The sequence below is a fragment of the Castanea sativa genome, chromosome 12 (assembly GCF_040712315.1).
Source record: "Castanea sativa cultivar Marrone di Chiusa Pesio chromosome 12, ASM4071231v1".
Lineage (NCBI taxonomy): Eukaryota > Viridiplantae > Streptophyta > Magnoliopsida > Fagales > Fagaceae > Castanea > Castanea sativa.
Genome location: NC_134024.1, coordinates 38,605,206 through 38,632,621, shown reverse-complemented (window position 1 = coordinate 38,632,621; position 27,416 = coordinate 38,605,206). Strand labels below are relative to the sequence as shown.

The following is a 27,416-nucleotide window of genomic DNA, read 5'->3' as shown; positions in this document are numbered from 1 at the left end:
CTAACTCACCCTTTGTGTCCATGACTCAAACTTGGCTTGATTATAAAATCAACCACCGTCCCCAACCTATCCACTTGGTGGGGCAGGGGAAAACATGCATTGTGAATGTGTCTTTCAATTCCTAACCTTTTATGGGATTGAAAAAGTTAGCAAGATGCTTCTCCTTTTTGAAAATTCAATGTAGATTAGATATTATGTATTAGAATTTACCAAGTTTTCAAAAAAGAAGAAAAATTAGAAGAGACAGAAATGGTTTGTTAGAAGGCAATTCATTTACATTATATGTATGTCTCTTATACCAAAAAAAAAAAATCTTTATGTTCTCTTTTGAGAAACACCAAATAGACTCTTTCCAATGTTTTACTTGTTATGGAGGAGTTTGTGTTTTATTGTTATCAGTGTTAAAAGAGCCTCAAGAGTCAAGACTGCCTCGTGAGATATTTTTATTTTATGTTATGTAATTAACACATTTGAAGATTTGGACAATCTTACAATGCTTGAAATGCATCGATCTTCTCTTAAGATAGAGCTATATTTTGGATGTGGATTCTTGTAGATGCTGCATATGGTGGAAGTGTTTGTATATGTACGGAGTACCATCACTGCATTGATGGTGTCAAAGAACTTGACTCATTTAACATGAATGCACATAAATCATTGTTACAAATTTTGATTGTTCAGGACTTTGGGTCAAGGTATTTTATCATATACTTGTGCACATGTTACCATTAAATGCTGAAGTTTGTTTGTTTGTTTGTTTTTTTTTTTAATTGTGCTTGTTATGTTATCTCTATATGCAGAAGTCCTTTTTTATGTACATTTTTTTTTTGATAGTATGTACATTTTCATGTTGGTAATTGATTTTGTAGTTTTTTTTTTTTCATACTTTTGTCAATACATTCCAACAGGATTGAAATGACTTGGTTTGTCTAGAAATCACGAGTTTCTGAAGAACAAAGTAAGTTTTTTCTCACATCAGCTTGATATTCTTGTGCAATTGTGAACAGAAGCACCATATGAAATTTGAGTTGTCCATGCAATGATGATGCCAAGGTCTTTGATATGGGTCTAGGGGTAGCAACTTTTATTTCATCCTTAAATGGGTCCTTTTTTAAATTATTTTAAAAAAAATTTAAGTTTTGTCCCCAATCATTGCATACATGTCAAACTGTCGAAGTGATATGATGCTCAGATCAGCCCCAAAACCTCCAGGTGGTTTTGTAATTTACTCTAAATCATGTGTGTATATACATATACACATACATAAAACATTTGTATGATTATGTTATGAAGAAATGATGACTAACTATATTCAACAAAGTGTTGAATAATTGATATTCTAAATTTTCAATATTAATCTATGCGTCTTATGTGCTTTATTTGAGTTTGGTTTTCTTCAATCTCTGCCTATCTATACATGCTTTTTTTTTTTTTTTTTTTAAAGAATACATGCATGTTTTAAGGACAAAATTTTCTAGAAAGTATATACTAAAAAGTTGAGGTATCAATCTATTGCTTATGCATTCTTTTGTAGGGGAAAAAAAAATTAAAAATCATATAAGGTCTTTTCTTTGAAACTACCTTTTCAAGTCCCTTATGAACCCCACACAGAGGAGTCTTCCAAATTTCAAAGAAATGAGTCATATTGGGTTATTGTCATCTTTGGTACTTTTGCTATTTCATTTTCTTCTCTTCCAATTACTGAGCAACCATTCTGACAGTTTATGTTTAATGTTTTGGTGTACAAACGTCTAAACGCTGTTAACTACAGAACAAGAGAGCAAATAAGTGTTTTTTTTTTGGTTTCCTTCTCTTCCAATTATTGAGCAACCATATTGAGAGTTTATGTTCGATTAGTTGGTTTAATGAACTTCCAATTACAATGATAAATGAGAGTAATGGGCATATATAGTTCTATCTAAAGCAACCCCTCTATGTACAATAACCATTTGTGATGATACATTATAATTTCAACCATAGTTGTATCTTAAATATGTTAGTCAGTTATATTATGAAAATTGAAATTTCACATGATGTAAGAATTCGAAATAGTATCATTTAGATGATAGTCAACTAATTTTGGTTAGAATGTATTGGCATTTCCAGACTTAACAGTCTTAAGTTATGATTGATTGTAATGCTGTTGTTTTTTTCACTCATGTAATGTTTGTGTTGCCTTTCTTTTTTTTTTCTTTTGTTATTCCTAACTTTGTTTTTAAAGGTATGAAGTAAATAAATAACCATAATGTTTTTCAATTCTATTTTTTATTAGGTTGTTATTCCTATTTGACCGAAACAAAATTTTGTTGTGACTATTTTCAGGGTGCTTGCAAATCAACCCAAAAAACTAGAGGGGTAAAGAAGCCCCAAAGAGAGAGAATAAGTGTAAGATGGAGTAAAGAGAGTTTTGATTGTAATTATTATTTTTTTTTTTTCACAAGGAATTTTTTAAGTGTAGTTATACAATTTTTAGAGAGTTCAGGTATTGTAAAAAGCCAAAATTCTTTACTTTTATTTTAGTTTCCAAACTTCAGGATGTTAGGTCTCAAATAATATTATCAACAATATTAGCAATTCAAAATAGCAATTACACACAAGAACATAAATATTAACGTGAAAAACCTTTTGTTTTTAAAGGGAAAAACCATGAAACAAACTCCTAATAATTTCACTATCATCAAATCAATCAATTACAATAATTCTTGTGTATATCTCACGGTTAAAGAAAAAAAAATCTCTTATTTTTCTTTGCTCTCTCACACACAAATTATCTTTCTCGAAGGCGGCAATCCTTTTTCTCTATTCTTTAATATGCAGCATACACAAAAACTTAATATATGTTATCTTTTTATATTACTCAACCGACTTACACTCCTAGTTGCACATGAATCCTAATTCACTTGAATTTGGAGACTACACTACTACTTGCTAGCCACGGAATGAAAATACAAGCCCATATGTGGGCTTTTACTTCGTGGGCTGGCCCACGTGCTTTTGCACCCAACACAGGATTTAACATTAGTGCTCTCTTATTTAGTTCATTTCTACCACTCATAAACTCCATATCTCTAGACAAAAGGAGTCTCTTTAACTTCATGTTTCACCACATTAAACCCCTCAGAGCCACTAAACACATAATCTCAGTTATCTCTTAATGCCTTAACAATTTTATTAATAATTTTAAAAATGATAAATAAATAAAATAGAAAATATTCTTCAAGTTTTTAAAGAAAAAAGTTTTTTTTTAAGTAATAATAATTGCATGGTGAGAGCTATTTGGCGATTCATCTTATTAATAATTTCATGAGGGGAAATCTTTAGGCATTTAATTAGCAAAATTTCCAGTGCAAGTCAAGATACAGATTTTTGTGTATGAATGAAGTTAATCGATTTTGGCATGGGTGGGGACTATATTCTCAGGCACATGACTAATGTAAAACTTAAGACTGATGCTGATCACTCAAAAAATAGTAAATCGGAAGCCTTTCAAAATATCCTATTAGTAATTGGTAGTATACGAGAGTTAGAGGGCGTTTGGATAGCCCGTCTACGTTCAAGTTGTGCGTTTCAGCGTTTTCAATTTTTTTTTTTTTTTCAGGCCGTAGTTGTTGACTAATTCCTCATGAACAGTGCATCCGTGCACTGTTCATGGACCCACAAATTTCACTTTTCAGTAACTTTTTCATTAAAAATGGGTCCCACGGCACTATTCACACATTTAAAAATTATTTTGCTACAGTGTTTTCAGTTTTCAGTTTTTAGCAATAAGTTCTATCTAAACGGATCCTTAGAATGTATGAAAATACTTATACAAATAAAAGCATCCTGACTATAGCTTATCATTGATAATTATAAGCAAGAGATGTAAGCAGTGTGGGATGATCAACACCATTGCACTAGTGTTTCATCACACGTTACATTCTTCCCTTTGAATGGTGATAACTCCCAATGTAGGGACTTTGTCTAACGAATAAATACCATTTTGAATAAAGGTTGTACCTTTAGGAGCAACAAAAGTGATTAAGGGAAGGAGAAGAATAGATGAATACCGCACTATCATTCAGTGTGCTTAAATAAAAAACATAATTTAGCGCATCATTTAACAATATACTCTACATTACTTTAAAAAAAAAATACACACTACATTCCATATGTTATTTTAGCATACTAACCCATTAAAATAACCTTAAAAATAGCTCTTCATACCCACCAAAAAAAAAACCTAAAAAAAGCCCAACAAACTCAAATTGGGGTTGAATTCAGGGGGAGAAAAAGAGAAGACAATATCAATTGAGAGTTTGCAGCCAAGTAATTGGAGAATGTAGTCTAAGCGTTGGGTGGTAATGGAGGAAGGAATGACGCTGTTTGATGATGATGATGAGGAGGAGGAGGAAAGAGAGGTAGAGCAGTGGTTGAAGAAGTGAGGTGCATTGTTGTTTTGGCTGCTGGTGGTGGGGGGGGGGGGTGAGGATTAGTCTTAATTGACGAGAGAGGAGAGAGGAGAGAGTAGAGGGAAGAGAAAGAGAGAAGAGAGAGTTAAACGGAAAAGAAAAACTAAATAAATAAAAAGTAGATCTCTGTAGCAATGCTAAAACAAATTTGCAAATTTTTGCTCTAGTAGCACATCCAATAGAGGGCTTTTTTATTCTTTGACAAGTTAAAATAGCATTTTGGGTGTTTTAGCACACCTAATGCATAAGTTTTAAGAACATTTCAAACCGATTTTTATTTTTTATTTTTGATGAAATATCAAAAAGATTAGTCTAACTCTTAAGATAATTTAGAAATTTATAAAACCAACATCTAACTTTTTCTGGGAGAAAGCTAAAAAAAAAAAAAAAACCTTTAAAGGCTATGCTCCGTTTGTTTCAATGGAAAACCTTGTGTAAAGATAGTTTTCCTTATTTTTCAATGTTTGGTAGCATAAAAAAATATAAGTCAAAAGAAAACTATGTTTAGTCAATATAAAAAGTATGGCTTATTTTTAGAGATTGTTTTCCATTAAATTTTTTTGGAAAACAATTCTATCTCACAGCAAGCTAAATAAAGAAAATTAAGAGGTTGTTTTTCAACTTATTTAAAGTTGCTACCAAACATTGAAAAATGAGATAATTTTATAGAAAATGCTTTTTAAAAAATGACTCATTTTCTAGAAAACATCATTATTGAAACAAACAGAGCGTATTATTATAAATATAAAGCAAACATCTAACTTTTTTTCTTAGTAACATGGGATTAAAGCCCACAAAAAAACAAAAAAAAAACCTTTAAAGGGTTATCCTTTTCTTATGTTTAGTTATTAAGGAGGATGGAAATAAACAAAACTTTACACATTCAAAATTTAGTAATAAAGGTTTCCAATTTCATGGACTACCCTCCACACCCACTACGCCCATATTGATATCGGGGCCAAGAAAAGCTGCTTGCCTTTTGGATGGTATATATAAATTATAATTATTCTGATTGAATAATTATGTCGTGTTCTTCAAGAAAATAACCTGTACACAATAAGGTACTTTTGTATAGAACGCATATGGGTATATATATATATATATGATATAGTATAGCATAGTACATATGTCTGTCTGATAATATAGTATAGTATATATTATTATATATATAAAACTTGTGGATGGTATATGTGTTCATAATTAGCACTTGACCGTTTATTTTCATATTACATCAAGTTTGAGGTTGTCCTGCCGTCCTGGTGGATAAATAAAAATGACAAAAGTCCTCAAGGAACCACGCAAAACAGTTGTAAAAAACGAGCTAGATTTTGTCCACTAGATTTTGTCCACGTCCCCACATGTCAAACCAGAGCGAATATTAGTCACCACGCTGATCCTAGTGCCGTGTTTGATTGTTGTTGTTGTTGTTGTTGTTTTTGTTTTTTTTTTTTGTTTTTGTTTTGAGAAGCCCCTGTTTGATTGTTTGTATGATTAATAATTCATAAACTTCGCTGACCCTTCTAAAACCTGCTTTGTTCAGCAAACTCTTCTTCATCTACATTCACTTGCTTTGCTTCTCTCCCAAAACTAACAATGTAAGTCATGAGTATTGTCCAATTTTTTCTGGGTTTAGTTTGTTTGTTTTGTCTATGTAGCACCAAATGAAAATTTCATAAGTTGGTTTTTGTTTCTGTGTTCTGAGTGTGTTTATTTGATAATTCCGTTTCTGGGTCTTGTTTATTGAAATTTTTTAATGTTTGTTTGTATCATTTTGTTATGTGGGTCTTGCTTTTTATACTTTATCAGGGATGGATATAATAGGGATGGTGACTTGAAGCCAATGGATGCTGAGCAATTCAGAGAACATGCACATAAGATGGTGGATTTCATTGCTGATTACTACAAAACCATTGAGAATTTCCCTGTTCTCAGCCAAGTTCAGGTTTTGGCAATATCTATTTCTCTACGTACACTTGTGTCTTTGAATTTATACTAGTGATGTCTATGTATAAAGAAAAACCAGCATTTTGGAAAGGCATATTGATTTCTGTTTCTCAGTGTGCGAGCATTGGAAATTGGTGCCAATGAGCTGGTTTCAAATGTGTGTGTATCCTTGCTCTATCATAAAATAGTTCAATTTTTTTAAAGATTCATCTTTTTTAGACTCCGCATAGAAAGCCCAGTTTTGACTTTTGATGGTATAATGATCAAGAAAGACCTTGATTTACCTTTGACCTCCAATGCTGGTATATGACATAGGTCCACAGATATCGTCCAAAGGCCTTAACCTTAATGCTCATCATTTGGATTCTTTTGGAGGAGGGTTATAGTCTTGCTTGCCTAGCATACATACTTAGATAGTTACAACTTACAACAAATGGGGGAGGGGGATTTAAACTCTAGTTCTCTTTATAATTAGACAAGTTAATACCACTGAGCTACAAGGCTCTTGGCGATGTCTCTTTTATTTCTTCTGTCTTCTATATATTGCAGCCTAATTTATTTTGCTCTTCAATAGAACTTCTTCCTTTGGTATCAAGAATGGGTTCTTTCTGTGCAGCCTGGCTATCTTCATAACATGTTACCAGATTCTGCACCTAATCATCCAGAATCATTGGATGATATATTTAATGGTGACATTTCTCAACTAGTTTTTTTTTTTCCTATTACTTCATAGTTAATAAAATAGTAATTTGAAAATAAATTTCTAGCATGATTATGTGCTTCACTTATTCTTATATTTTTGGTCGAATGCAATTGAGTCTTGCTAAACTGTCTAATCTATAATTCAATTTTTATTCCACCACCCCCCCCCCCCCTTCTCCACCTTCTCTATTTTGATAAAAACATATTTTTTGTCTTCTTCTTCTTTTTTTTTTTTTTTGGTTGTGATTCCAGATGTTCAGGCAAAGATATTACCTGGAGTAACCCATTGGCAAAGCCCGAACTATTTTGCATATTATCCCTCAAATAGCAGCATCGCCGGATTCTTAGGAGAAATGCTCAGTGCTGGTCTTAACATTGTGGGTTTCAGTTGGATAACTTCTCCTGCAGCAACAGAGCTTGAAATGATTGTACTGGATTGGCTTGCTAAATTGCTTAAACTGCCTGATGAGTTCCTTTCAGCAGGTAAGGGTTAATTCACTGAAGGTGTAGCTCATTTTGCTCCTGCTTCTTCTTCTTTATTTCTCTAGTCAAAGTTTTGTGTCTATTCTGCTTGATATAGACAAGTGAGAAACACTGGGGCCTCCTGATGTTGACAGAGAACTTAAACATTTCTTCCTTCAAAAAAAGAAAAAAAGAGCTATATGCAATTAATATTTGGTAGTAGTGGAAACCATATGACACATATTGTATCATCTCAGCAATCTCAACCACATACTATTTCTTTAATGCTTGTGTAGATGAGCATACCTTGCATTTAGGAATACACCAACCTTAAGTGAATGAACTAAATTAAAGGATCTTTGAATTTGCAGGATATATGTTTTTTTTTTTTTGGGTCAAAATATGTTTTTACAGTCTGATAATATGGTGTACAAATATTGTAATGAGTTGAATTAAGGTCCAGAACTCTACTTTAGATTGAATTTGGACTGCTTTTGGAAGTTAAATTTAAACCTTAAGCTTGGGAATACAAGGGTTCTGATATTTTGGGATTGTATTGTTTTCCAGTGTCTGAAGTTTATACAGTTATGTTGCAAATTTTATTGTAGGACAAGGTGGTGGAGTGATACAGGGCACGGCAAGTGAAGCTGTTTTAGTTGTGGTATTGGCTGCTCGTGACAAGGTTTTAAGGAGGCTTGGCAAAAATGCCCTTGAAAAAATTGTGGTTTATGCATCTGATCAAACACATTCTGCAGTACAGAAAGCCTGCCAGGTATCTTTATAAACATGCATAAGTATCTAAACAATCTATTTTTTATATTTTACTTTTAGTTTCCTTTTTCATAGTTTTGATTTATTTTTAATGGATGCTTCCTAATACTTGTGTGAAGCATTAATTCATATGCTAAGATCTGTAACATAAACTCACTGATAAAATTGTCAGGATGGTCAATGTTGTATAACCAAGTTTACATTGTGTGGCTCTTAATATATGCATCCATTAGTAGGCTTATTTTGTTTATATAAAGATGATACAGCTTCAACAGCTTTTGTTCCATTTATTCCTTTTGTGCCTTTTCTTTTTGCTCTTGCCAAGTTTTTTTTTTTCCTAAGTGAATAGGGGGAGGGGGCTGGTGTGGTTCAAACCTTAGTGCCTAGGCACCTCAAAGGGTGCTGGGTGCCGAGCATCCCAAAATGCTTCTCTTGCCATTATCATACAATTTTATTTAAGCTCTTAAAATACTTGGTGCTGGTACTAACTAACTACCCCAACCTCTGGGTTTTGCTGCCAAATTCTTTTGTTTCATCTCTTTGGAACCTCTGTATCTGTCAGTACTTCAATGCTAATTCATTTCTGAGTAGACTTGCCCTCCTCTCTGTATGGAGTCTTACATATGGCAATAGAATAGGCATGAAAGCATATTGTACTCAGTATGTGGCTGTGAATAATGGTAGAAAACCTGAACAAAAAAATAAATTATTAGCACAAGAATAAATTTCTTTAGTGTTTTTATCTACCAAATCAAACTGCTAATTGCGATACTCTTCTTTCCCTTCAAATCACCAAGTGGTTTTGTATGATTACCTTAGGCAGATGATGGAAACCAAGAAGGTGCAGTTCTATGTCAAATTCTCAATGTTTCTCAGAGGTGCTTGAGGCATAGCCTTGAGACATCGTGAATATAGTTATAACTTTTGAGTTACAATTATTATGGGTGTGTTCATATTAGTAATTTCATCTTATGTTTATTGGTTATGGTTTTGAAGTTTATGTTATTATTTTTTTTGTGAAAGAAACAATTTTTCTTCAACAATAACTAGTACAAATGGCAGTGTGCATAAGAGTACAACAGCAGCTTCAGCTGCAGAACAATGAAGCTTTAAAAACAGAGCTACAGCAAAAACAAGCAAAGAACAAGTGTCAAGAGTCTTGTAGCTCAACTGGCCCTTCTTGGACTTTCCAACGGAGAAATCTAGGGTTCAAATCCCCCCTCCTCCATTGTATCTATTGGATTATCAAAAACGCAAATAACAAACCACTGATCGAACACACAACAGAGTTCTGTTCAAAATAGACTTCTTGATCCTTTTCAATCAGAAAAGCCTATACCAAATGTCAGAAGCAATGGACCTGCACCTACTCATACTCAGACCTGATTTTTCCAATATGCAAGTTCATGTTAATTTTAAGTAGTGCCAGTATATTGGTTAATAATAAATGTTTATTGTTTAATCGCAGATAGCAGGAATCCATCCGGAGAATTGCAGGTTGCTAAAAACGGAATCTTCAACTAACTATGCCCTTTCGCCTGATATTCTTTGTGAAGCGATTGCACATGATGTTGCCATCGGTCTAGTCCCCTTTTTCTTATGTGCTACTGTAAGAAACTAAGGAGTTTAGATGTTAGCTTGTTTCCTTTTGTTTCTATCATCATTTTATTTTTCTTTTCAATGCTCTGACTGAGTTACTAATTGGTTAGAATACTCTGTGTTTTCTTAACACCATCTTTTGAATCCCCTCTCCTCCTTTTGGCACCTTCAACATGATCCAATTATTACTCTATTAAAAGTTGAGTAGTCTTTTTTTTTTTGGTTGGTCAAATCTGAGCTGCCAATTGAAATTATAATTTTGCATGACTGCTTTTGGCCATATTCGTGACTTAAATTTTCATGCAAATTTTGTTGTACTAATTTTAAAGGTGCACAAGCTTAGACAATTCTTAGAGGTTTGGATATTTAAGAAAAGTTACGATTTTGTCATGATTGCTGTTGACTTAGTGAAATTTATGATATTAACTTGAAAGACTTTGACATGGTACTCAAAACATCTATAAATGTTGATCGAAAGCTGACATATTCTTTATTAGGCTTTTGATTTTCATTTTTCTTTCCAGACTGGTAATGAAAGAAATTACCAGTCAAATTCAGGATCAAAAATTTTCTTCATGTTATTTGCTGAGGATGCAGGATTTACTCATTAGAACATGTCATAATTAGAGTTTTTATTTTTATTTTTAATTTTTTTTAAAAGAAAATTTCTAAAGTGCAAGAAACATTGTCTTGAATCTCAAGGGATGCCTAATAATAGTAATAATAATGGTGACAATGATGCCTAGTTGCTAACTGATTATTAACATGGTAAACTCTGTGTAATGGTGAGCACGAGCCTAAATTCTTTTATGCTTTTTGCTTTTTTTATATGTAAATATATATATATATTTTTTTAATTCTGCAGGGGTGGGAGTTTTTTTTTGGGGGGGGGGGAGGGGGTGAATAGGAACTATTGAACTCTGAAACAATGTAATGTTAGAAGTTAAAATTAACCAAAGAAGCTTTCCATTTATACTTGTAGGTTGGTACTACTTCATCAACAGCTGTTGATCCTTTGCTTGCTCTTGGAAAGATTGCTAAGGTAACATAATTGACTGAACTGATGAGAAAACCAAGAGATCTGCTTTGTACACTATATCAGTTTCATATACAGATCTAATGTTGATGATTTGAGGTGTCGCCCCATTTTTCTTGTCTTTTTATAATTCTTTAGTAAATAAACTTTTTCAGAAAAGCAAAAAGGGAGGGGAGACAAACCGCCTAACCACAAATGTGTGTTTGTATGCGTGAGAGAGAAAGCGGGCGGGAGCTATTAAAAGAAATAAGAAATGGCTTAATTGAAACCATAACATAATTTTTAAGGAAATTTGTGCTCTGGGTAGGGTAGGGAGGCCAAATCCTTCCCACACCCTGAATTTGGCTTGGATTATAAAATCAACCCCAATTCCCAGCCTAACCACTTGGTGGGGCTGGGAAACCCACCCCATTCAGGATGGATGTGTCTTGGACTCTTGGCGTCCCTAACCTTTTATGGCATTGAATGAGTTAGCAGGATTTTTTCCTTTTAGAAAATTCAAATGTGTATTATGTATAGAATTGACCAAGTTTCCTAAAATTGGAAGAGATTGAAATGGTTTGTCATAAGACAGTTCATTAATGCATTATGTATTAAAATGGACCAAATTTTCCTAATATTAGTAGAGATAGAAATAGTTTCCCCAAGTGCATCATTTAAAATTATTTAGAACTTCCAACCTTTTATCCAAAAAAAAATGTATTTAGAACTTGATGACCACTTTGTCATTTTAAGAAAAGAAAGGAGGGAGAGCTTTAAGATTTTCTTTCTCAATTGTTTGACATTCTTCTCACAAAGCAGGAGAGAAAATAAAAGAAATAATCAAATTTTCTGTTCTTCCTGAAAAAAATGTTTTTATGTATTATATAATTTTATGATATGTAATTAACACATTTTTAAGATTTGAACAATCTTACAATGATTGCAATGCATCTTCTCTTTACATAGAGCAATGGGATGTGGTTTCATGTAGACGCTGCATATGCTGGAAGTGCCTGTATATGTCCAGAGTACCGCCAATACATTGATGGTGTTGAAGAAGCTGACTCATTTAACATGAATGCACATAAATGGTTTCTAACAAATTTTGATTGTTCAGCACTTTGGGTTAAGGTATGCCATCATATACTTGTCCACATGTCACCATTAAAACCTAAAGTCCATACTTCAATTCTTTATTGTACTCATTACTCCATATGTATATGTAGATGAGGGTGTTTTTTCCCCCCCTTCTTACTTTTGTCAATTCTTGACAACAGGATAGAACTGCCTTGGTTCAGTCCCTATCGACAAATCCAGAGTTTTTGAAGAATAAAGTAAGTTTTTTCTGACATCTTCTTGAATCTTGATATTCTTGTGCAACAGTGGTGAACAAAAGATCTAAAAAAAAAATTCCATGTAATGATGTGCCAAGGGTTTTGACATGGCTAGGCCAAAGGGGTGGCAACTTTATGTTGTCTTTAATGACTTCCTATATATATATATATATATATATATATATATATATATAAGATGTGGTCTCTAGGCGATTTTGTTACCTCTTAAGGTTTAAGGACAAGCTCTTTGAATAAATTTGATTTTGCATAATTTACTGTGTTTTTGCATGCATGTCAAAGTGATAATATGCTGTGATCAGCCAATCAAATTGGTTTATAATTTAAACTTATTGACTTACAGACTTAGAGGCAGTTGAAAGTCTTTTTTAGGGAAAGACTTCATTTTGCTCAGGATGGTCATATGAGCAAGCTTTAGATTGAATTAAAACTTGATCTGGTAGGGCCAGCACCATTCACCATCCCTGATCATGGTAGATAATCTAGCATCTATGGAGCTACCCAAACCATAGATAATCCTCTTTACATATTTTTGCATTAGAGGGCCATTGGAATGCCCAATAATCATGCCAAACAAGGAGGCTTTCCTTGTTACCAACTATAAATATTAAGAAATTCCTGGCACCAGCCCTGGCTTGAAGTAGCTTCCTCCACCTCCAAGAGCAATCTTGTGGAATTTTAATATCTCATAGGTTTTTTTTCCCTGAAAATATAAATCTGTACTCACACCACCCAAATGGATCCAGAAATTGTAAATATATCCCAAATGTGCCTCAAAATTATAGTTTTTTCCAATCTGACAGCTTCTTGAGTCCTAGACCTTCTTCTTGTTTAGGTCCAGCACCTCCCAAGCCACTTCCACTACCTTAATCTTAGCATCTTTATCCTTTTGTAAGAAAGCATTAAGCTTTTGTTCAACTGGATTTATCACTTTCTTTGTTAAGATAAAAATACTTGACCAATAGACCTGAAAACTGAACAAAACAGCCTGAAATAATTGCAATGTCTCAGCAAACGATAGCATTCCAAGAATTTATCCTTGCAGTGATCTTCTCCACAAGAGGCAAACAATATTTTTCACTGGTTTCCCAGATATTAGTGGATCCCCAAATACCTAACAGGAAGTTTACCTTCCTTAATATCCAACTCAATTACAATTTTTTGCTTTATTTCCTCATTGATGCCTACCATGAAAACCTCAGTTTTACTACAATTTAATGACTGGCTTGATAAGTGCTTGAACTGATTTAGCATCGTTTGGGTAATTCAGTCTCCACCTTTTCTCCACCAAAGATAATAACATTATCAGAAAAACAAATTCAGTCTCCACCGTTTCTCCACCAAAGATAATAACATTATCAGAAAAACAAAGATAAGTATAATATATCTTCTCATATTTAGGATGAAAAACAAACTCTCTCACTACTTGGCAGCAACTTGCATCATTATTGAGGAAGCCTCCATGCTCATATCAAAGGGCGAGATCAATTGCTTGCTTCTTTTAGTGGTTCTCGTTTTGAGTGGACTCAGGCCTGGGGGCTCCCCCCCCCCCCTCTTTTGTTCCTTAGTTCTCTTTGCCTATGTAATTAGTCTTTTCTTTTTTTGTACTTTTTCTTCTTTTCTCGTACTTTTTGGACTGCTTCATGCGCCTTTTGCATGAAATAGCTTTTTCAATATATATCTTTCTTATTTATTAAAAAAGGGTGAGATAGGATCTCCAGGCCTCAAGCCTTTCTTTCCTTTAACCCACAAGGATGTCGTTGATAACTACTGAGAACATTGGGGTAATGTTACAGGTCTTAATCCACCTTCTAAAATTCATTGGAACTCCAATTTCTCTCAAAATACCCACTACAAAGTTCCATTCTACCAAATCATAAGAAAGTTCCATTCTACCAAATCATAAGCTTCATCAAATCCACTTTGATGAAGCATCTAGCTACTCCATTGTCTCTATGATAATTCCTGACTAATTCATGTACTAACAAAAATTATCAACTATCCTCCTACTTGGCAGAAAGGCACTAGAACTCAGAAAGCCTCAATCTCTCTGCAAATATTTTAGATATACATTAATAGAGGACATTGCAACATGAAATAGGTCTGAACACGTCTATCTTAGAAGGATTTACAATTTTGGGAACCAATGTAATGTAATGATTGTAGAGTTTGCTGTTAGCAAGAGCTTAACATTTTTGAGGAAATCCTTTTTTAGCAAAGTCTATTCCTACTCACAATTTTCTAAGAAGATTTGAAAAAATGAGAAGTAAACCTGTCCAGCCTAGGAGCCTTGCCACTGCCAAGTGAAAAAATGGCCTTCCTAATTTCCTCTTCAAAGACATCGTTCTGCAACATTAATTTCTAGTTCTCTTTTATCTGAAAATTCTAAGCCTACACCACCTGATCATATATATCATTTATTGGCTCTCTGCTACTAGATCCCAACAAGTTCTTGTAAAAAATTTCTACTAAGCCCTTGCTCCCATCAATGCTATCAACCCTATCCCCTTGATCATCCGCTAGACACTTAATCTGATTTTTGCCAGTCTAGAATTTTGTCACCCTATGGAAGAAAAAGCTGTATTCTGATCTCTAAGATTTAACTAATATATTCTTGATTTCTACCTAAAGAATGCCTCCGCAGAATGCCTTAGTGAAGATTACAAATTAAGCAAGCTCTCTTTCTATCAGAAGATTCCTTCTTGAGTAGCTTTCTTTGTTTGGACTACTGCTTTAGGGAAATGCTTAATGATTGACAATTTACGAAAAAGGAAGTTTTGGGTATTGGACTGGTGCTATATGTGCAAGTGTAATGGTGAATCGTTAGTGGATATATGGGCTATGGTGTTTGGGTTGTTTGGAGTGAGCTAGGTTATGCCGCAATCGTTAGTGGGGCTTCTAGCATGTTGGCAAGGAAGTTTTGGCCGCCATCGAAATGGGTATATATGGCTTATGGTTTCCCATTGCTTATTGTGGTGCCTATGGAGGGAGAGAAATAGTCGGTGCTTTGAAGATAAGGAGAGATCCATATCAGACTTGAAGCTATTTTTCTTTAGAACTTTAATGGATTGGTTGGTTGCCTTGCGGAACCAATCCTTTTCACCGTTTCTTGATTTCTTAGATTCTTGTAATTTTTGTTCTTGATTGTTTGACCCCTTGTACACACCCTGTGTACTAGGGTGTTTCACCTTTTTGAGATCAATAAACTTTTACATATAAAAAAAAAAAAAGTTTTGCTGACCTGAGTTGCAGAGCATATAAACCTTTGAGCCTCTTTTAACCCCAGTTTAGCTTGCTTTAGCCTATTACATAAACAACCAAATGTTCACCCTTAAATCGTTTCAATCTACCTTCAAGAGCCATCATTTCTGGTATTCCTGATACATAGGTGTCCCCCTAACCTCCATCTTTCACGCACATTTCACTATCTACATGAAATTTTCATGATCAGCCCAATGGTTAAAACTTTAATGGGATTTGGACCTAACTCACCCTAGACATAAATGTTTTGTTTCTTGATTTGTAGGTTACATACACATCCAGTGGATCTTAAACCTAAGACCACCCTCCGACCAATCATTATGGGAGAAGGAAGTGCCAGTAGAGCATAGCTCATTGGCACCCTAGGCAACTCCTCAAGCATTGCAGAATTATCAGAGAATCCTAGAACTAGAAACTCCACTTCTTTTTTCTCTTTCTTTTATTTTTGATGATGTGGAACCTCACCTAGATTGCTCAAACTAATGCAAGCACTTCTCATTTACTACTACTCCATCCAACGTTTTTGCAATGTACTCATTAGCCTCCCTTTTGTTACTCCAAGCATAAAAACAACTAGTGTAAGGATGATCAACCAAATCTGACTGGTGTAATCAAGAATCCAAATCAATTTCATACCCATTACTCTCCATCAAATCTTTCACCCTCCTCTCAAATACTGTTTTAAGTCACCTGTTGTGAACCAAGCACCATCCTGCACCTTATTTTTTAAGCCAATCATACCTTTTCAAAGTCTTCCCTTCAGTAGGTTAGAGTTGGAACCATATATGAAAGATATTTATGACATAAACCCTCCATCAACACTATCCACGTAGCAGTATACACTGATGTGACATGCTAATCACACTGAACCTCAAACACTCTCATATTTTACCAGCCCCATGCCAAGTGTAAGTACCAATATTTTCCCATCCCCCTACAGCATTTTCTTTGCTGTCAAAGCATTCATCTGTTTTACTCTAGTCTCTATTAAATCCAGCAAACAGATTCTATTTCTGATCACCATAGCTCGAATCTCCTTTTGCTTGAAGGGGCTATTAGACCCCTACATTCCAAAACAGAAAATGCATTTGGCTTGAGCAGGGGGCTGAGATATCTCACCCTCCAAATATGGAGGTACAACACCATCTTCACTACCTTCACCACACTTCTTTCTAGAGCTCCTGGAAAAACTATTTAGCATTTTAGAATCGCATCTTCAATAAACTGCTGCAAAGTAATATGAATTCCAAAACTATTTAGCCTTTTAAAATCGGACCTACTTCTGATTTATTATTATCACTTGCTGATTCTACATTGATAACTGCACCAGATATACCTAAGAATTAGCACTTAGGGTTTGGATTCAACACCAAGCAGAAAAACTTTAGAATCAGCACCCAAGTTGCTAGGAATCAGCACCCAGCAATTGCAAATTTTCTAATACAAAATTTCATTCATCAATCTGCCTTACATTTTTTACTTGAAACTTTTTAAATAGGCTTTCAATCAGTACATCGATGAGGAAAGTAATTCAAATTACATCAATGAAATTTCAAATTTTGAAATTCAAATTAGCACTAATCCTGGTGCATCTTGGTGTCTGCACCAGAGTGTTGATATTTGATAGTGGATTGCCATGTGGTTTGAGATTAAACATTCCTGTGATATTTTTAGTGTATTAATTTGTTTTCCTATACATCTTCTATGATTGATTTTGCAAAATATATTTCAGGCATCTCAAGCAAATATGGTTGTGGATTACAAGGATTGGCAAATTCCTCTTGGACGTCGCTTTAGGTGCGCCTTTGAACATTTTCCCCAAAAGAAAGACATTTATGTTTTGTTGATGTGCTATTCATGTTATACAATTATATCTGATAGGGGTTAGGCTTCGGACTAGATAATCCTCTCAAGACCTTTCTTTGAGTGAGGGATTTTAATTGAATTTAGAGTGTTTTGGAGGGAACTTAGGAAAGCTATTTGAAGGAAATTATCTTTTATTTGACAGCAATGTATAACTTTAAGGGCCTATATGCAACACTCACGAAACCTCACAAATACAAATATTCTCAAAACCTCTTACAAACACAAACTAGCCCAAATTCCCATTAAACCTAAAGCAAACTCTCAATACGAACTTACAAACTCACAAACAAAGACTTACAATCCCAAAACTCTAATACACTTAATGATAATGGTGCTCTCTCACTTAAACAATAAACAAACATCAAAATACTCTCTAAAGAAACCTACTCCATATTCTTTCAAGAGTATTCTCCTCTCGACTTGCACACTAGCTACCCCATTCACACCTATACTTCACCTTTATAACCCTCCAAAGACGATCTCTCTCAATCCCATATCTCCACAACCATTCTTCTAACAATTCTTGGTTAAATATTCTCAAATTATGAACTCCCAAACGCCCAAACTGCAATGGTTCACAAACCTAAGCCCAGTTAACCAGGTGGAACTTAGGTTCCTCACCAATCCCACTCCATAAGAAATTTCTCTAAAGCTTCTCAATATGGTTAGCCACCTCCATAGGAATAGGAAAGAGAGAGGAAAATCTCACTCCATAAGAAATTCCTCTGAAGCTTCGCAATACGGTTAGCCACCTCCACTGGAATAGGAAAGAGAGAGGAAATAAGTGGGGAACCTAAATTCCATCTGTTTAACTGGACTCAGGTTTGTGAACCGTTGCAGTTTGGGGGTTTAGGAGTTCATAGTTTGAGAAGATTTAACCAAGAATTGTTAGGAGAGTGATTGTGGAGATATGGCACTAAGAAAGATCTTTTTAGGGGGAGGATTATAGAGGTGAAGTATTGGAGTGAATGGGGTAGATGGTGTACAAAAGGGGTGTTGGGCCCTTATGGTGTGTCTCTGGAAATCTATAAGATGGTAGTGGTTGATGTTTTCCTGGTTTATACATTTCAATGTGGGCAATGGTACTAGAGTAAAATTTTGACATGACTTGTGGTGTGGTGATTGTCCACATAAAAAAGCCTTCCTGGTATTATATAGAAATTGCTGTGATAAGGAATCTTCTATAGATGAGGTTATGCATTCCCTAATGGGACACTTAGTTTTCTAGATTAGTCCATGATTGGGAGCTGGATCCCCTTACTGCCTTTATGGATCTAATTTATTCCACCTCAGTGAAGGGTGAGGATCTTGATAACCTCTGTTGGAGGCCAGCCAAGAGCCAGGGCTTCGAGGTACGCAGTTACTACCACTCTCTTACCCCAGATATCAGCATGTCATTTCCTTGGAAGTTGGTGTGGCGAACAAAGGTTCTTCCTAGGGTAGCTTTCTTTTCATGGACTGCTGCCTTAGGAAGATTTTATTTATTGAAAATTTACAACAGAGAGGTATTATTGCACTAGAATGGTGCTATATGCTCAAATGTAGATCACCTGTTTCTTTACTGTCCCATAGCTTATGATTTATGGACAGTGGTGTGGAGTTTGTTTGGTCTTCTATGGGTTATGTCACAAAAAGTCCTTGATTTGTTGGTAGGATGGCAAGGTTCTTTTGATGGTAATTGAAATATTGCTTTTTGGAGGGCTGTGCCGCATTGCATCATGTAGTGTCTTTGGCGTGAACAAAATGTGAGATTCTTTGAGGGATGTAAACGATCTATTCTTGAGATTTAATCTCTCTTTTTTCACACTTTACTAGATTGGAATGTTACTTTCAAATCTCCTCCTTGTTACTCTTTATTAGATATGCATAAGCATTGTAATTTGAAAGACTGATTGTGATGCTCCCTATGTACATCGCTGATGTACACGAGTCCAAAAAAATGTATCTCTTGGGCTAAAAGCCACCAAATCCTTTGTAGCACTCTCTTTATATAAGAGTCAATACTATTCCTTGGTAGTAGTTTCTATATATAAGAGTCAATATCTTTTCCGGCCTAGAAATACGTAGTGGAAAATGAGTACCAAGTCACTTATTTAACAAGATATACTTTCCTTCTACTCGAGGAAAACCCAAATCAAGTCAATATATAATTTGAGACCATTTCTAATCATACACTATTTGGACTGTTAGTGACAAGTGGACCTTTAATGGCGTTGGGCTTCCCTGCATTCAGATTAAGAATTTATTTTGAGATTATTGTATGAGCAAGAAGCTCCTGTTTGGTTGCATCCAGTTTTCTTCTTTTATAGATATTATAAATCAGCCGAATCTTGTATGTATTATGTAGGTGATCCTTTTTGTACATTCTGTATAGTTAAGGTCTTTCATTTTGTATGCAACTCATATTTAACTACTGAATTTTTGTATGCAACTTCCTATTTCTTCACCACTATTTGCCCTCTCACTTACCACTGATATTGCAACAGTTAAGGCTTTTGCTTGTTTGGCTCATAAATTTTAATCCAGACTCTTTCTAGGAGCTCATAAATTAGAGACACTCAACATACGCATTCACACTAAACCTAAATGATTTATAATCAATCATGTGCTATATTTTTATTTACTGATCTGTATGCTGATTCCCAGATCATTGAAACTTTGGATGGTTCTACGACTATATGGTATAGAAAACCTACAGTGCTACATAAGAAACCACATCAAGTTGGCTGAACATTTTGAAGGCCTCGTTGCTCAAGATCCAAGATTTGAGGTAATGGTAATCTTTATGAACATAATATATTCTGAAGTTCAATGTAATTTTATGTACGTTTCATGTCTATAGTTAATTCAAGTGATTTTCTGCAAAAAGTGTTTTGGATTAGTGAACAAAAATTCATTTTTGCAGGTTGTTACCCCTCGGATATTTGCATTAGTTTGTTTCCGCCTTCTGCCTCCTCGAAACAATGAAGATAATGGCAATAAATTGAACAATGACCTATTAGAAGCAATAAACTCAACTGGGAAAATTTTCATTTCTCATACAGTAAGCTTATTTTTCTTCATGTGACATTCATAATGGTATTCTTTCTTTTGTCCCCATTTAGAAAACAAAAAATAGTTATTTGCTTCCATGTGATGACTTTCAGTGCATGAGCTAAGTTCCTTGCATGTGACAATTATTTGCAGGTCCTTTCAGGTAAATACATACTACGTTTTGCCGTAGGAGCTCCATTGACAGAAGAGAGGCATGTCACTGCAGCTTGGAAGGTTCTGCAAGATGAGGCATCTGTCCTGCTTGCAAGATTGTAGGATAAGTTCATCAACAGTGTCAAACATTAGTTGATGACATCCATTACTCGTACTTGATGACACCAATTTGTGAAATTTTCCCCTACTCTGTCCTTTTCATATCTCAAAAAAATAATAATTCATTTTCCCATAAGTCATAAATGGGATTCTTCTTTTGATTGTGTTGATTGACAATTAGTACTCTGAAAGTTTCAAAACATTAACATTTGGGAAGACTTGCTGATCTGGCTTTTGTCTGACCTAACTGAAAATAACCAGAAAAATTATGGTTTCTAAACACGTGTAATTTTCTTCTCATATGACCAGAGATTTTAAATGTAGTAACACCCCAAATTCCAAGAAATGGACAATGAAGTAGGCAAGGGTTCCTGGGCTTAGAATTTGTAATCTGAACAAGGAAAGAGCTAGTTTGAATTTTGAGTCTTTGACAACCAAAAAACATGGGAGGAAAATAAAAAGGGGACACATGGATGATCTTATTACCAACACATAGTAGATTGAATGAAATTTCTTCCAAACCACTTTGGAAGAAAATTCTATCCTTTAGAATGATCGAGTTTTGAGGAACCTGTCTGATTTGAAATATTGTTGTCACCAGACTGGGCTTGAGTCCAATTATGTGAAGTTGGGCTGAATTCACTAGTTGAGATGGTACAGACGCATACTTCACCGCATGGCCCAAAAGAAAAGAAGGGGAAAAAAAATGTGATAAGCTAATATATTTTAATATGAGTAATGCTACTGCATAAAAAAAATTGACAATTTTTTTCACATTGGTTGAATTGGCAAGTTTTCATTGGTTTTCATATAAATTCACAACTGACATTATTTATTTATTTATTTTCTATTAACAATCTGTCAAATAGGTGTCAAATTTTTTATGTCTCTAGAATCTAAAGTTTCGCTATTAATATTTGTAACCCTGTAGGGAGTAATAAATAATACCTATAATATTTTTTTATTGTAAAATAGTCCCTGCAAATTTAATAACAACATATAGATATGCATTCTTAAATTTATATTTCACGTTACCTTCACTGGTGAAAAAAAATAATATTGTAAATGAATTCTGCGAAAAATATAATTGTTGTAAATGGGGGAAAAAATCACAATAAAGCTCCAAAAAAAAAAAAAGCACCAATTTGTCTGCATTGTGCTAAGCTTTGGCCAATTTGCACAGCAGTGAGTGTGCATGGTAATCACCCATGGTGACAGATACCTGAAGATTGTGACTCATACATGAAAGAAGATTCCAAGAGAGGAATCATATGGTAAAAAGCTTGCTTACGGGACCATATATATGTCTTTCATTCTCCAAAATGGTTGAATTCTTTGTGCCTAAAAAAGAAGACAAAAAAAAGAAAGGTCATTTCTAGTGATTGAAGTGTGCATGCATGAGTTTGAGAGTCGAAAATTAAATGAATAAACAATGGTTGACCAAATAGAACAAAAAGAATGAAAGTGACTGAAGTGTGTGATTGAATATAAATATATCCTTTGGAATGTAAACAAATTTTCAATTTTGTATAGAGAGGGGAGGATTTGGGGATCAGATTCTACGTTGGAGAATATTCAATTTGAGTAAGAAGGAATTTTTTGTTTAACATATTCCAACGGAGCTGCTATATATATATCCACTTATCTTCATGTATTTCATGAACCATACATTAAGAATATTCATTGTATAACTACAATTTTTTATTTGTAAAAAAAAAAAAAGGAAGAACAAGTTTATATAGTTTCTATTTGCTAATTTGGATTTTGTTTCTTTGTTGTTTTTGGTGTAAAGGAAGTGCAATAAAATAAATAAATCAAACTAAAGTATTGCAATTACAGGCAAAGCTAAGATTTACTTCTAGAAGGAGCAAAATTTAGAATATACTCATGCTCACATGCATATATACACATGAATACACACAATATAATAACTGAATTTAACAATTATTAACCTTTAGAAATTAAATAAATAAAAACTAAATTAATAAATATTTTTTTTCTAATTTATTTTTCATCTATCTTAATTTCGCTGTTATGTTTTGAATCTTAGAGACGATAAAATAAGGAAGAGACGATAAAATACACACAAAATATACATATAAAAGAATTCGTACGTCATCAGTGGAATCAAATTATAAGAATGTTGTTGGGTGATGAGGAATTTCTCTCTTCTTTCTTCTTTTTTATTTTGTTTTTTGTTTTTTGTTTTTCTTTTCTTGAAAGGGCAAGCCCACCCTTAGGGAAAATAATTTTATGTTCACCGTTATATGTGTAACGGTGACACCAAATACTAGCTCCATCCTCAAACTTCCCCTTTGATTGCAATCAATCTTGCATTTTGTAACACACTAGTCATTGGTGCTGATTTTATTTTTTCTTATATATTTTTAGGGGGAGTAAGTATGATCCCAATAGAAAGGGAGAGGGGAGAGACATAATGCATGAAATTACATGAGCATATAAGCATATCCAGTTTCCTTCATCTTGTTTTGCTGACATAATATGCCATAATGAAAGTGCCACAAGATGAATTTGTTGAATTGAACCAAAGAAAAGAAGAGAAAAGAAACTGCTACAAGTTGGAACCGTAGACCATCCTAGTAGCACTAATAATATTCTAAGAATCACGGTATCTAACTTCTAATCAAAAAAGGTGGAAAGGTTTGTGATTTCTAATGGCAAACATAATTTTTAGGTATCAAACCACTAACATTAATTATTAATATGGTACTTGGGAAGAATCTGATTCTTCGGATGTTGTAGTAGTGAAACTTATGCATTCAAGAATGGATCTATTCCAATAGTAACTTCCACTCAAAACTTATTTTGAAGTATATATGTGTTATTCCAGCTTGTACAACACGAGTAGCTTCGCAACTTGATGAGCTATGAGGTCCTATTGAGGTACAAAAAATTCCTATTAGCAGGGTTTAAATGTTACTATATTAATTTGGCCAAGTTTAGACCTGAATTATCAAATTTTGAGCTGAAAGTTAATTGTAGATGTCGTTCATTTGGAGAAAGATTATACCAAAACTTTGTTATATATGTCCATGCACACAAATACAAGCAAGCTCCATCCAGAGTAAATCACCAAAAAACCAAAGAAAATACTTCAATAACGATAATAGTAAAAAAACCAAAATTATTTTAAGTTATATGATAAAAGCAAATATCAAAATAAAAAATCATAGTAGATTATAAAATAATTCTAGAGTACCTAATGAAGCTTCTTTTAGATTTTGATGGAGGGAAATGGTGGGGATGGTCATGAATCGGGTTTGGGTCGGGAATACTCAAACTTGACATGAAAGGTTTACCTATGAATACCCAATTCCCAATATCTATTAAGTGCTTGTACCCAATTTTTACTCAGATTTTTACTTATGGATACCAATGTTAGGATTAGTGCCCTTAAATCCTATTATATGATGCTATATATGATATTATGTATGACATGATGTATGACTTAATATTATAATTGATAAAGTTGTTTTATTATAATCTAAAATAATGATAACATGAATATTGGACATTATCATATAGTTCATAAGATGCATAGTGTATGATTTATATGAAAAGTCATAGAAGACATAAATCACAAGTTCTTTGTAAACTCAAAATTATAGTTCGTAGTCGATGAAGAAATTGGGCATTTCATCTACGAAGACTATAACATATCAATTAAGATGATTTGTCTTGATCATGGAAGTAGAGACTTCTAGTTAGTATATTGATATGTTTTAAGAGTTAAGACATATTAAACTGGACCGCTATAAGATTTATTATTCTCCTAACGACTGTCAAATGAATAATAAATCTCACGACTTCTATTTACATGAACTCTTAATCCTGAGAGGATAATAGACTTGATCATGAAATGTAGGTTGCTTTGATATATCAGAAGTGAGATCTAAAGACACGATCAAAACCTCAGTATGTTGGGCAGCCACATTTAATATTGATGGAACATAGATTCTCAAGATAGAATTCATAGTCTCTTAATAGAGATACAAAATATTCCATTGAGATAAGTTTAATGGGTTTGGTTATTCAGAATCTTAGGCCTAAACACTTTAGTAAGGAGTTACTAAAGTATATATTTATGAAATTAGATTTCATAAATATATGATGAATAACATAAAAGATTAAACTAGGTACTTAAGGATTAAGATGTAGTAATTTACAAAGTAACAGTCTACATTCATGACTTTGTATTACTACGAGTATTTTATGAAGGGGTTGTATGTATAATAAAGTCTTGGGATATAATTTATAAATAAGATCTAGAGTGCAACTATATTTATATAGTGGTATTAAATATAATCAATGGTAACTTTGAACTTGTCAAGAGTTGACAGAAAAGCCCAAGGCCCATTGGAGCTAGTGTCTTATTGGTCCTTTTTGGTCCCACTCCAAGCCACACACTAAAGCCCAATTGGAAAGGCCCAAAAGGCTAGCCCAATTAGATAATTAATTATATACAAAGGGAGAAACATACAGAATTTTTAATAAGAGATAAGATTATGAAATGGTGTATATGTGAGTGTGAGACACTCCTTTATTCTCCTTTTGAAAACTGATTGAGAGACCACACTTCTTGGGTGTAAAGTGGAATTGAAGTGAAGATTAAAAGTATTCCCGAATACTTTTGATCTTTTGTTTTGAATTTCACTGCACCAAGATACGCTCTCTTATTCTTGAATTCTGAAATTTGCATAGTACATGTTAACAATTGCGAATGAAGTAGATCTGTTATTTTTCCACTATGTATGTTTTGTATGCGATGCAAACATTTAATCATCAACCCAAACCCGACCTGAACCTAGTTTTTTTTTTTTTGGTTTTTATTTATTTATTTTTTGTTATTCTTGTTGAGAAATTGATACAGGCAGTTTTGGTTCTTGTATTTTCTTTTTCTCTATTTAAAGAGAGTGAATTAATTACTTAATTTATTTATCTTAAACTTTTTTTTTAATCTAGTGAAATAAAACTATGTTTTAAATAAAAATATGTTTTTTTTTTTATAAATGCGGGCAAGTTTGGTAATACCAATTCGGATGTGGGTAAAACTTGCCTTTAATGCTCAGATTCTTATTGGGTAAGGTAATACCGTGCTTATCAAGTTGTGTCGAGCTGGGTACCCATTACCAGAAGGGTTTTTGCTATCCCTAATTAAGAGGTGTCAAATCGGATCAATCTTAGGTGAGGTGGCTGATGTGGTAACTTGAACTGATTAGGCATTAACTTGGCCACAACACCTAAAAGCCTCTGTGAGCATAACACCCTAGGAGTATATATGCCTTAGTCAAGTGGGCTCCAAGGCAAAGACCACTTTGTTTAGGTCCAGTAACCAATTTGAACTATGATGTAGAGGTTTATGCACCAGACATTGAGTCTAGAGTAAGAGGAGCTTATACACAAAGTCCACTTGACCTAGTGGGTTGACCTCCACTATTGTCATTAGGCCATTTTTAAAGAAGGAAATTATCAAGAGAGTCCTAACCCTAATCACACACTTTGCATTAAATAAAACACATAAGAAAATATTTTCAAACGCACATCAAGCAAAAAAGGAAATATTTCAAAATTCAAATTATCATATTTTATTAAATAGGGAAGTCAACAATCAAACCAAATCAAACATACTAGAAAAGATCTTATTCAGGTAACGAATTCAAATTAAAACTACTATGGAAATGTTGACTAGTCAAAGCATGAAAAGTAATTAGTTGTCATTTATTACTTAGTCCTAAGAATTTAAAGTCAAACAAATCACAAAGAATATATAAAATACTCAATTTAATCAAAACATCATCTTTTTTTTTTATCTATCTTGAGTTTGAGCGCATAATCGAACATGCATACATAGGTGTAGGTATTATGTCTGCATATACACTTTTCAATGGTGTGTACACATCCTAGCATAGAAACATAAATTTTACATTTTTAAATTTAATTGCCCAAAGTTTAATTATACATACAATACAAATAAAGAAAAATATGAAGAAAACACCCAAAACTAAACAAAACCAAACTATGGTTAGCTAAAACACATATCAAAGAAAGATCATAATCATCAAACAAATCAAATATTCATACTTAAACTGACATCAAATAAAGAATCATATTGATCCTATCTAGCAAAGTAGAAAATAATAGAATAGAAACTTACCTTGCTTATGAATCACTATTTTAAAACTTTAAAGTGGCCTCTTAGTGCCTACAACAACAATTTTGGATTGAAATTATAAGGAAAGATGAAAAACACTAGAACTTTGATAATTACAAATAAAAAAACAAAAGATTTATAAATAAAAAAAATGTTTTGAGAACATGATTGAAACCACTTTCTGCCTAATACTGACTCTTAGAAAGTGGTTTTGAAGATTTTTGAAAGTATAGTAGCACCAAAAAAAAAAAAAAACTCTCCTTTAAAGTGATTTAGAATGGAGGCATAAGGTAGATATTTATAGGTTGAACACTAGAATTTGAAGGTTGTTGGAGGTTTCTATAGCCTCCTATACTTATGATTGTCACACCATTGAAGATTGAAGTGTTTGAGACTCAAATATGAAAAAATAAAGTCCTGGGACATAGTTACATACGAAGTCTTAAAGCTTGTATTTGCAGCCTTAAGCTTGCACAACAACCTCATACAAAATCATAATTTCTTGACAACAC

The 27,416-nt window shown here is 33.6% G+C and overlaps 1 protein-coding gene across 2 annotated transcripts; it reads left to right on the top strand.

The window, feature by feature from the left end:
- The first annotated feature begins 5,660 nt into the window (after window positions 1-5,660).
- LOC142619729 (phenylacetaldehyde synthase-like) lies at window positions 5,661-21,012 on the top strand. Of its 2 annotated transcripts, none has more exons than XM_075792977.1 (13): window positions 5,661-6,046; window positions 6,273-6,393; window positions 7,012-7,084; window positions 7,350-7,580; window positions 8,168-8,331; window positions 9,799-9,939; window positions 10,912-10,971; window positions 11,914-12,078; window positions 12,225-12,281; window positions 17,293-17,357; window positions 20,073-20,196; window positions 20,332-20,469; window positions 20,613-21,012. In XM_075792977.1, coding segments are annotated over exons 1-13 (1,464 nt in total). In that variant the 5' UTR covers window positions 5,661-6,044; the 3' UTR covers window positions 20,736-21,012. The 2 variants fall into 2 exon arrangements, with proteins under 2 accessions (XP_075649092.1, XP_075649090.1); XM_075792975.1 differs by having other exon boundaries at window positions 6,258-6,393.
- The last annotated feature ends 6,404 nt before the right edge of the window (window positions 21,013-27,416 follow it).